At 39.4% G+C, this 12,500-nt stretch overlaps 1 protein-coding gene across 3 annotated transcripts in view; it reads left to right on the top strand.

Annotated features, from left to right (window-relative positions):
* The window catches only part of kdrl (kinase insert domain receptor like), a 403,844-nt gene that overhangs the window by 2,032 nt on the left and 389,312 nt on the right, over positions 1-12,500 (top strand). For 2 of the 3 annotated variants that reach the window (XM_061900269.1, XM_061900268.1), the window contains exon 1: positions 2,927-3,353. The exons of the other annotated variant lie outside the window; for it this stretch is intronic. In XM_061900269.1, coding sequence (XP_061756253.1) covers positions 3,290-3,353 — 64 coding nt within the window. In that variant the 5' untranslated portion in view covers positions 2,927-3,289. Of the gene's footprint in view, positions 1-2,926; positions 3,354-12,500 lie in introns of those variants that run through there. 3 annotated transcript variants of the gene reach the window in all.

The following is a 12,500-nucleotide window of genomic DNA, read 5'->3' as shown; positions in this document are numbered from 1 at the left end:
AGACGTCACGCGTTTTTAGGAAGTATGAGCGCTACGCACACACACAGCTAAATGTCGTCTGCTTTAACGGCATAATTACACAGTATTTTGGACACCTGTGTTGCTGAATCTTTTGCAATTTGTTCATTTAATATTGGAGAAGTCACAGTAGAAAGATGGAGTTGGGAAGCTTTAGCCTTTAGCCACACAAACACACGGTGATTCCTTCTTTAAAATTCCCGGAGGTGGAACTTTACTATGGATCAAGCGAACATGAATCAAGACGGAATGTCAACCAGCAGGTTTCGGTGAGAAAATTGTGGTTAAAAAGTCAGTTCTTTCCGCAGAAAAGCTGAGCTTGTGCCGTCCATAGCTGCCGTCGACTCCCCTGAGACACTGCGCGTCAGTGAAGACACTGTTGGATTTGGTTGTCTTTTTATTTCCTAGTCAGATTTTAGAACAGCTAAAGTGTGAACCTTTTACATAGACCTTGAATTTGGAATGTCACAATGAAGCCATAACTATCTGTTATCTCAACTGTCCGAGGTAGGGAGGAGAAGAAGAGGGGCGGGTGAGAGTGAGTGAGGAAGGAGAATCTGCCATTTTTAGGTTAGATCAATTTGGACCGTGCCTTTGAAATGTTGTATCTAGATTAATCTCCCAAAGCGCTTTGGTTATAAAATATCAAAATGAGCAACCTCTGTCTCTGATTGACTTCAAACCAGCTTATGTGTCATAAAAGAACCTGGGGGCGTTGACCGGAGGAAGAACGGGTCAGAATGCCCTTCCGACATGGAGACACCCTTCCGACTATCAGGTAATAGTTAACTCTCTAAAACACTAGCAACACATTAAAAGGATAAGGGATTTCCCAGAATTGTCCGAGTAAATGTGTTTAAAAACATCGGAATCTGTCCCAATGCAATCGCGTTTTTATTTTTTTTAACTCGTTTTTCCATCCATTTTCTACCGCTTATTCCCTTTTGGGGTCCCGCGGGGCGCTGGCGCCTATCTCAGCTACAATCGGGCGGAAGGCGGCGTACACCCTGGACAAGTCGCCATCTCATCGCAGGGCCAACACAGATAGACAACACTCAGATTCACACATTAGGGCCAATTTTAGTGTTGCCAATCAACCTATCCCCAGGTGCAGGTTTTTTATTTTTTATTTAACTTTTTTCTAGTCCGTCGCCATCAATATCCTTAAACACAAATCTTTCTTCCTCGCTCAAATTAATGGGGAAATTGTCATTTTCTCGGTCCGAATAGCACTTTTTGTTGGAGGCTCCCATTAAAAACAATGTGAATATGTGAGGAGCCATCAAACGTGTGACGTCATCGTCTATGACTTCCGGTACAGGCAAGGCTTTTCTCTTAGCACCGACAGTTGCGAAATTTATCGTCAATATTCTCTACTAAATCCTTTCAGCAAAAATATGGCAGTATCGCAAAATGATCAAGTATGACACATAGAATGGACCTGCTGTCCCCGTTTTAAATAAGAACATCTCATTTCAGTAGACTTTTAAAAGGGAACATTATCACCAGACCTATGTAAGCGTCAATATATACCTTGATGTTGCAGAAAAAAGACCATATATTATTTTTTAACCGATTTCGGAACTCAAAATGGGTGAATTTTGGCGAATTAAACGCCTTTCTGTTTATTGCTCTTTTTGCGATGACATCAGAACGTGACGTCTCCGAGGTAATACAGCCGCCATTTTCATTTTCTACACATTACACACACGGGTCTCAGCTCTGTTATTTTCCGTTTTTTCGACTATTTTTTGGAACCTTGGAGACATCATGCCTCGTCGGTGTGTTGTCGGAGGGTGTAACAACATTAACAGGGAGGGATTCAAGTTGCACCGAAGATGCGAAAGTGTCTACCGCCAGACCCCCATTGAATGTGCTGTAGTGTCTCCACATTTGATCAGCGATGACGGACATGGCACAGAGATGTATGGATAACCTGCAGATGCATTTCCAACGATAAAGTCAACGAAATCACAAACGTGAGTTATGTTGATGTTGACTTATGTGCTAATCAGACATATTTGGTCGCGGCGTGACTGCCAGCTAATCGATGCTAACATGCTATTTACCGGCGGTGCTAAAGCAGACATGGCACAGATAGATGTATGGATAAACTGCAGATGCATTTGCAACTATATTAAGATTCCTTCCACCCACATTTAATGCGAAAAAAACACTTACCAATTGACGGATTTAAGTTGCTCCATTATCACAAAATGCGAAAGGCCTGATCGGACATTTTACCGGCGATGCTAACGCAGCTATTCGGCCATGCTATGGCTATGAATAGCGTCAATAGCTATTCGCTCAATAGCTTCAGTTTCTTCTTCAATACTTTCATACTCCAACCATTTGTTTCAATACATGCGTAATCTGTTGAATCGTTAAACCGCTGAAATCCGAGTCTGAATCCGAGCTAATGTCACTATATCTTGCTGTGGTATTCCCATTGTTTGTTTACATTGGCAGCACTGTATGATGTCACAGGGAAATGGATAGTGGTTTCGAAGATAGCGTAAATAAGGCACTTTAAAGCTTTATTTAGGGATATTCCGGGACCGGTATTATTTTGAAAAAAACTTCAAAAAAACAACAAGCCACTGGGAACTGATTTTTATTATTTTTAACCCTTTTGAAATTGTGATAATGTTCCCCTTTTAAGTTACTCATCATTTCAATCAACCAATCAATAAATGTTTATTTATATAGCCCTAAATCACAAGTGTCTCAAAGGGCTGCACAAGCCTCAACGACACCCTCGGTTCAGATCCCACTTCTTTCCCTCTGTGTCGTCCTTTAGGAGGAGAGACTTTGTGTCAGCCCCCCCCCCCCAACCGCAAACGCGTGACGTCACTCGCTCCCCCCCATAAAAGGTGCCTGACGCCCGGGCTGCGCGCACACAGGCGATGGGAGGTCGCTCCCGGTTGGTCTTGGCTCGGGTTTTTACGCGTCTCCTCTGAAAAAAACAAAACCCACTTTGCGGTATTTTTTGGAGTCGATTTCTTCCAGCACCTGCCCGCGGGGTCCGGAGCTCAAGAAGCGGGAGTCAGGGAGGAGAGATCCCCCGCAAAGGCGTCATGGCAGCGGGGAGAAGCGAGGCTGTCTTACGCGCGCACACCTGAGGCTTTCCAGCGGACTTTTATCGCACCGATTGCCTTCGAACTTGTTTCTTTTCAACGGGAATCGTTATTATCTCCCCTCAAGGGACTATTTCTGGCTTTCTTTTTTTTTTTTTTTTTTTTTTGGCGTTTGTTGAAGCTTGCATAGGACAATGATGATGCTGTCTGCTTGCGTCCGGCTGGCCATCATCCTGCGTTGTGCGTCTCTCACCAGCGGTAGGCCATTCATTCTTATTTAACTCGTATTTATTTACCAAGAGAACAGGTTTGCACTTTAAAACTTGCTGCATTACGTCATTCTCAACACTTGGACTCATGTATTACGTCTGTTTTAGTACTTTTGTTCCAAGCCTATATGACGTGTCTGGGATTTTGCGGTATTTTCCCGCAGCAATTCAAGTTAAAAGTGGAAAATGTGCTTTTATTATTGCACTGAAGTAAAAGCACATTTTGCTTTGTGTTTTTACTCGAGCATAGATTTACAAATCTAAAACCTAATATAGCAGGAACTCAAGAAAAGTTGCTTTTTTTTTAACACACAAGAAGTTTGACTTTGATTTAGACACATTTTTAGTTGGGTTTTTCTTTGTACTATGTAAAAAAAAAAAAAAGCAGAAGGTGTTTGATGAAGCAAATATTTTGTGGAATAAGATGCAAAAAACATAATTGTCATGCAAAATTCCAATGATTAAGTTTCCTGACATTATTTGGCCATGATTTTTTTTTAACACATGAGGGATTAGACTTAGACTTAGACAAACTTTATTGATCTTTGGGGAATAATATGCAAAAAACATAATTCTCATGAAAAATACCAAAAAGCCAGTTTCCTGACATTATTTGGCTATGGATTTTTTTAACACAAGGAATTTGACATAGATTTAGACACATTTTAGTTGGGTTTTTCTTTGTACAATAAAAAAAAGAAGCAGTAGGTGTTGTTTGATGAAGCAAATATTTGGTGGAATAATATGCAAAAATCATAATTTTCATGCAAAATACCATAAAGACAGTTTCCTGACATTATTTGGCCATGATTTTTTTTTAACACATGAGGGATTAGATTTAGACAGACTTTATTGATCTTTTTGGAATAATATGCAAAAATAAAAAATAATGCAAAAAAACAATGATCAAGTTTCCTGACATTATTTGGCCATGATTTTTTTTAACACATGAGGGATTAGACTTAGATTTAGACTAACTTTATTGATCTTTGTAGAATAATATGCAAAAACCATAATTCTCATGCAAAATACCAAAAAGCCAGTTTCCTGACATTATTTGGCCATGGGTTTTTTAACACAAGGAATTTGACTTAGACTTAGATACATTTTTGGTTGGGTTTTTCTTTGTACTACATTTTTGGTTGGGTTTTTCTTTGTACTACGCAAAAAAAAAAAAAAAAAAGCAGGTGTGTGATGAAGAAAATATTTTGTGGAATAATATGCAAAAAACATAATTGTCATGCAAAATTCCAATGATCAAGTTTCCTGACATTATTTGGCCATGATTTTTTTTAACACATGAGGGATTAGACTTAGACTTAGACAAACTTTATTGATCTTTGGGGAATAATATGCAAAAAAAAAAAATCATGAAAAAAAACAATGATCAAGTTTCCTGACATTATTTGGCCATTTATGTTTTAACACAGGAGGAATTAGACCTAGACTAAGACAAACTTTATTGACTTTTGTGGAATAACATGCAAAAAACATAATTTTCATGCAAAATACCAAAAAGCCAGTTTCCTGACATTTGACCATGGGTTTTTTAACACAAGGAATTTGACTTGGACTTAGACACATTTTTAGTTGGGTTTTTCTTTGTATTATGCAAAAAACATGATTGTCATGCACAATTCCAATGATTAAGTTTCCTGACATTATTTGGCCATGATTTTTTAACACATGAGGGATTAGACTTAGACTTAGACAAACTTTATTGATCTTTGGGGAATAATATGCAAAAAACCAAAACAAACAATGATCAAGTTTTCTGACATTATTTGGCCATTTATGTTTTAACACAGGAGGAATTAGACTTAGACTAAGACAAACTTTTTTGACCTTTGTGGAATAATATGCAAAAAACATAATTTTCATGCAAAATACCAAAAAGCTAGTTTCCTGACATTATTTGGCAATGGATTTTTTTAACACAAGGAATTTGACAGACTTGCACATTTTTAGTTGGGTTTTTCTTTGTACTATGTAAAACAAAAAAAAAAGCAGAAGGTGTTTGATGAAGCAAATATTTTGTGGAATAATATGCAAAAAACATAATTGTCATGCAAAATTCCAATGATCAAGTTTCCTGACATTATTTGGCCATGATTTTTTTTAACACATGAGGGATTAGACTTAGACAAACTTTTTTGATCTTTGGGGAATAATATGCAAAAAAAAAAAAATAAAATAAAATAAAATCATGCAAAAAAACAATGATCAAGTTTTCTGACATTATTTGGCCATTTATGTTTTAACACAGGAGGAATTAGACCTAGACTAAGACAAACTTTCTTGACCTTTGTGGAATAATATGCAAAAAACATAATTTTAATGCAAAATACCAAAAAGCCAGTTTCCTGACATTATTTGGCTATGGATTTTTTTAACACAAGGAATTTGACATAGACTTAGACACATTTTTTGTTGTTTTTTTCTTTGTACTATGCAAAAATAAAAAAAAAATTAAAAAAGCAAGTGTTTGATGAAGCCAATATTTTGTGGGATAATATGCAAAAAACATAATTGTCATGCAAAATTCCAATGATCAAGTTTCCTGACATTATTTGGCCATGATTTTTTTTTAAAACACGAGGGATTAGATTTAGATTTAGACAACCTTTATTGATCTTTGGGGAATAATATGCCAAAAAAATAAAATAAAAAATCATGCAAAAAAACAATGATCAAGATTTCTGACGTTATTTGGCCATTCATGTTTTTTTTAACACAGGAGTAATTAGACCTAGTCTTGGACAAACTTTATTGATCTTTGGGGAATTATATGCAAAAAACATAATTCTCATGCAAAATACCGAAAAGCCAGTTTCCTGACATTTGGCCATGGATTTTTTAACACAAGGAATTTGACTTAGACTTAGACACATTTTTAGTTGGGGTTTTCTTTGTACTATAATAAAAAAGCAGTAGGTGTTGTTTGATGAAGCAAATATTTTGTGGAATAATATGCAAAAACATAATTGTCATGCAAAATTCCAATGATCAAGTTTTCTGACATTATTTGGCCATGATTTTTTTAACACACGAGGGATTAGATTTAGACTTAGACGAACTTTATTGATCTTTGGGGAATAATGCGTCAAAAAAATAAAATAAAAAATCATGCAAAAAAACAATGATCAAGTTTTCTGACATTATTTGGCCATTCACGTTTTAACACAGGAGGAATTAGACCTAGACTAAGACAAACTTTATTGACCTTTGTGGAATAATACGCAAAAAAACATAATTCTCATGCAAAATACCAAAAAGCCAGTTTCCTGACATTATTTGGCTATGGATTTTTTTAACACAAGGAATCTGACATATACTTAGATACATTTTTAGTTTTTTTTTTGTTTTTTTTTACTGTGTAAAAAAAATAAGCAGAAAGTGTTTGATGAAGCAAATATTTTGAGGAATAAGATGCAAAAAACATAATTGTCATGCAAAATTCCAATGATTAAGTTTCCTGACATTATTTGGCCATGATTTTTTTTAACACATGAGGGATTAGATTTAGACTTGGACAAACTTTATTGATCTTTGGGGAATTATATGCAAAAAACATAATTCTCATGCAAAATACCAAAAAGCCAGTTTCCTGACATTATTTGGCCATGAATTTATTAACACAAGGAATTTGACTTGGACTTAGACACATCTTTAGTTGTTTTTTTCTTTGTACTATATACAAAAAAAGCAGAAGGTGTTTGATGAAGCAAATATTTTGTGGGATAATATGCAAAAAACATGATTGTCATGCAAAATTCCAATGATCAAGTTTCCTGACATTATTTGTCCATGATTTTTTTAAGACATGAGGGATTAGACATAGACTTAGACAAACTGTATTTATCTTTGAGGAATAATATGCAAAACAACCCCCAAAAATTCATGCAAAAAAACAATGATCAAGTTTCCTGACATTTGGCCATGTATGTTTTAACACAGGAGGAATTAGACCTAGACTAAGACAAACTTTATTGACCTTTGTGGAATAACATGCAAAAAACATAATTTTCATGCAAAATACCAAAAAGCCAGTTTCCTGACATTTGGCTATGGATTTTTTTTAACACAAGGAATTTGACATAGACTTAGACACATTTTTAGTTGGGGTTTTCTTTGTACTATATAAAAAAGCAGTAGGTGTTGTTTGATGAAGCGAATATTTTGTGGAATAATATGCAAAAAACATGATTGTCATGCAAAATTCCAATGATCAAGTTTCCTGACATTATTTGGCCATGATTTTTTAACACATGAGGGATTAGACTTAGACTTAGACAAATTTTATTGATCTTTGGGGAATAATATGCACACAAAAAAAAAATCGTGCAAAAAACAATGATCATGTTTCCTGACATTATTTGGCCATTTATGTTTTAACACAGGAGGAATCAGACCTAGACTAAGACAAACTTTATTGACCTTTGTGGAATAATATGCAAAAAACATAATTCTCATGCAAAATACCAAAAAGCCAGTTTCCTGACAATATTTGGCCATGGATTTTCTAACACAAGGAATTTGACTTAGACTTAGACAAACTTTGTTGATCTTCGTGGAATAATATCCAAAAAAAAAAAAAAAAAATTCATGCAAAAAAACAATGATCAAGTTTCCTGACATTATTTGACCATGTATTTTTAACACACAAGGAATTTGACTTAGTCTTAGACCCATTTTAGTTGGGTTTTTCTTTGTCCTATATAAAAAAGCAGAAGGTGTTGTTTGATGCAGCAACTATTTTGTGGAATAATATGCAAAAAAAAAAAACAATTTTCATGCAAAATACCAATGATCAATTTTCATGACATTATTTGGCCATGTATTTTTAACACACAAGGAATTAGACTTAGACATATTTTTAGTTGGGTTTTTCTTTGTAATATAAGAAATAACAGAAGGTGGTGTTTGATGAAGCAAACATTTTGTGGAATAATATGCAAAAAACATAATTTTTAATGCAAAATTCCAATGATAAAGTTCCCTGACATTTGGCCATGTATTTTTAACAAGGAATTTGACTTTGACTTAGACACATTTTTAGATGGAATTAAACTTAGACTTAGACAAACCTTATAGATCTTTGTGGAAAAATTTGCAAAAAACATAATTTTCATACAAAATTCCGATGATCCAAGTTTCCTGACATTATTTGGTCATGTATTTTTAACACACAAGGAATTTGACTTAGACACATTTTTAGTTGAGTTTTTCTCTGTACTATGTAAAAAAAACAAAAAACAGAAGGTGTTTAATGAAGCAAATATTTTGTGGAATAATAAGCAAAAAACATAATTTTTGATGCGAAATACAAATTATCAAGTTTCCTGACATTTGGCCATGTATTTTTTAACACACAAGGAATTTGACTTAGACTTAGACACATTTTCAGCTGGAATTAGCCTTAGACAAACTTTATTGATATTTGTAGAATAACATGCAAAAAAAACCCCAAAATTGTCATGCAAATTACCAATGATTAAGTTTCCTGACATTTGGTCATGTATTTTTTTTAATACACAAGGAAGTAAACTTAGACTTTGACACATTTTAGTTGGAATTAGACTTAGACAAACTTTATTGATCTTTGTGGAATAATATGCAAAAAACATAATTTTCATGCAAAATTCCAATGATCAAGTTCCCTGTCATTTTTTGGTCATAGATTTTTAACACATAAGGAAATTGACTTAGACTTAGACACATTTTTAGTTTTTTTTTTTTTTTTTTGTAGTACATATATATATATAAAAAGCACAAGGTGTTTGCCATCCATCCATCCATCCATCCATCATCCTCCGCCTATCCGAGGTCGGGTCGCGGGGGCAACAGCCTAAGCAGGGAAACCCAGACTTCCCTCTCCCCAGCCACTTCGTCTAGCTCTTCCCGGGGGATCCCGAGGCGTTCCCAAGCCAGCCGGGAGACATAGTCTTCCCATCGTGTCCTGGGTCTTCCCCGTGGCCTCCTACCGGTTGGACGTGCCCTAAACACCTCCCTAGGGAGGCGTTCGGGTGGCATCCTGACCAGATGCCCGAACCACCTCATCTGGCTCCTCTCGATGTGAAGGAGCAGCGGCTTTACTTTGAGTTCCTCCCGGATGGCAGAGCTTCTCACCCTATCTCTAAGGGAGAGCCCCGCCACCCGGCGGAGGAAACTCATTTCGGCCGCTTGTACCCGTGATCTTATCCTTTCGGTCATGACCCAAAGCTCATGACCATAGGTGAGGATGGGAACGTAGATCGACCGGTAAATTGAGAGCTTTGCCTTCCGGCTCAGCTCCTTCTTCACCACAACGGATCGATACAGCGTCCGCATTACTGAAGACGCCACACCGATCCGCCTGTCGATCTCACGATCCACTCTTCCCTCACTCGTGAACAAGACTCCTAGGTACTTGAACTCCTCCACTTGGGGCAGGATCTCCTCCCCAACCCGGAGATGGCATTCCACCCTTTTCCGGGCGAGAACCATGGACTCGGACTTGGAGGTGCTGATTCTCATTCCGGTCGCTTCACACTCGGCTGCGAACCGATCCAGCGAGAGCTGAAGATCCCGGTCAGATGAAGCCATCAGGACCACATCATCTGCAAAAAGCAGAGACCTAATCCTGCGGTTACCAAACCGGAACCCCCCAACGCCTTGACTGCGCCTAGAAATTCTGCCCATAAAAGTTATGAACAGAATCGGTGACAAAGGACAGCCTTGGCGGAGTCCAACCCTCACTGGAAATGTGTTCGACTTACTGCCGGTAATGCGGACCAAGCTCTGGCACTGATCGTACAGGGAGCGGACCGCCACAATAAGACAGTCCGATACCCCATACTCTCTGAGCACTCCCCACAGGACTTCCCGGGGGACACGGTCGAATGCCTTCTCCAAGTCCACAAAGCACATGTAGACTGGTTGGGCGAACTCCCATGCACCCTCAAGAACCATGCCGAGAGTATAGAGCTGGTCCACAGTTCCACGACCAGGACGAAAACCACATTGTTCCTCCTGAATCCGAGGTTCGACTATCCGGCGAAGCCTCCTCTCCAGTACACCTGAATAAACCTTACCGGGAAGGTTGAGGAGTGTGATCCCACGATAGTTGGAACACACCTTCCGGTCCCCCTTCTTAAAGAGAGGAACCACCACCCCGGTCTGCCAATCCAGAGGTACCGCCCCCGATGTCCACGCGATGCTGCAAAGTCTTGTCAACCAAGACAGCCCCACAGCATCCAGAGCCTTAAGGAACTCCGGGCGGATCTCGTCCACCCCTGGGGCCTTGCCACCGAGGAGCTTTTTAACTACCTCAGCGACCTCAGCCCCAGAAATAGGAGAGTCCACCACAGATTCCCCAGGCACTGCTTCCTCATAGGAAGACATGTTGGTGGGATTGAGGAGGTCTTCGAAGTATTCCTTCCACCTATCCACAACATCCGCAGTTGAGGTCAGCAGAACACCATCCGCACCATACACGGTGTTGATAGTGCACTGCTTCCCCTTCCTGAGTCGGCGGACGGTGGTCCAGAATCACTTCGAAGCCGTCCGGAAGTCGTTTTCAATGGCTTCGAACTCCTCCCATGTCCGAGTTTTTGCCTCCGCGACCGCTGAAGCTGCAGACCGCTTGGCCTGTCGGTACCTGTCCACTGCCTCCGGAGTCCTATGAGCCAAAAGGACCCGATAGGACTCCTTCTTCAGCTTGACGGCATCCCTCACCGCCGGTGTCCACCAAGGGGTTTTAGGATTGCCGCCCCGACAGGCACCAACTACCTTGCGGCCACAGCTCTGATCTGCCGCCTCGACAATAGAGGTGCGGAACATGGTCCACTCGGACTCAATGTCCAGCACCTCCCTCGTGACATGTTCAAAGTTCTTCCGGAGGTGGGAATTGAAACTTTGTCTGACAGGAGACTCTGCCAGACGTTCCCAGCAGACCCTCACAATGCGTTTGGGCCTCCCAGGTCTGTCCGGCATCCCCCCCACTATCGCAGCCAACTCCCCACCAGGTGGTGATCGGTAGAAAGCTCCGCCCTTCTCTTCACCCGAGTGTCCAAAACATAAGGCAGCAAATCCGATGACACAACTACAAAGTCGATCATGGAACTGCGGCCTAGGGTGTCCTGGTGCCAAGTGCACATATGGACACCCTTATGTTTGAACATGGTGTTTGTTATGGACAAACTGTGACGGGCACAAAAGTCCAATAACAAAAGACCACTCGGGTTTAGATCCGGGCGACCATTCTTCCCAATCACGCCTCTCCAGGTTTCACTGTCGTTGCCAACGTGAGCGTTGAAGTCTCCCAGTAGGACAAAGGAATCACTCGGGGGAGCACTTTCCAGTACTCCCTCGACTGTTCCCAAAAAGGGTGGGTACTCTGAACTGCTGTTTGGTGCGTAAGCACAAACAACAGTCAGGACCCGTCCCCCCACCCAAAGGCGGAGGGGGGCTACCCTTTCGTCCACCGGGTTGAACCCCAACGTACAGGCTTTGAGCCGGGGAGAAACAAGAATTGCCACCCCAGCCCGTCGCCTCTCACTGCCGGCAACGCCAGAGTGGAAGAGGGTCCAATCCCTCTCGAGAGAAGTGGTTCCAAACAAGGTGTTTGATGAAGCAAATACTTTGTGGAATAATATGCAAAAAACATAATTTTTAGTACAAAATACAAATGATCAAGTTCCCTGACATTTGGTCATGTATTTTTAACACATGAGGGATTAGACTTAGAATTAGACAAACTTTATTGATCTTTGTGTAATATGCAAAACAATATTTTTATACAAAATACCAATGATCAAGTTTTCTGACATTATTTGGCCATGTATTTTTAACAAATGAGGAATTTGACTTCTACGATGAGGTGGCGACTTGTCCAGGGTGTACCCCGCCTTCCGCCTAATTGTAGCTGAGATAGGCGCCACGGCCACTGCGACCCCAAAAGGGAATAAGCGGTAGAAAATGGATGGATGGAATTTGACTTAGACTTAGACACATTTTTAGTTGGGTTTTTCTTTGTACTATACATTAAAAAAAAAAAAAAGCAGAAGGTGTTTGAAGCAAATATTTTGTGGAATAATATGCAAAAAAACATAATGTTCATGCAAAATACCAATGATAAAGTTTCCTGACATTATTT

Source organism: Nerophis ophidion, linkage group LG05, assembly GCF_033978795.1.
Source record: "Nerophis ophidion isolate RoL-2023_Sa linkage group LG05, RoL_Noph_v1.0, whole genome shotgun sequence".
Classification (NCBI taxonomy): Eukaryota; Metazoa; Chordata; class Actinopteri; order Syngnathiformes; family Syngnathidae; genus Nerophis; species Nerophis ophidion.
This window is presented reverse-complemented; position numbering and strand designations above follow the sequence as displayed.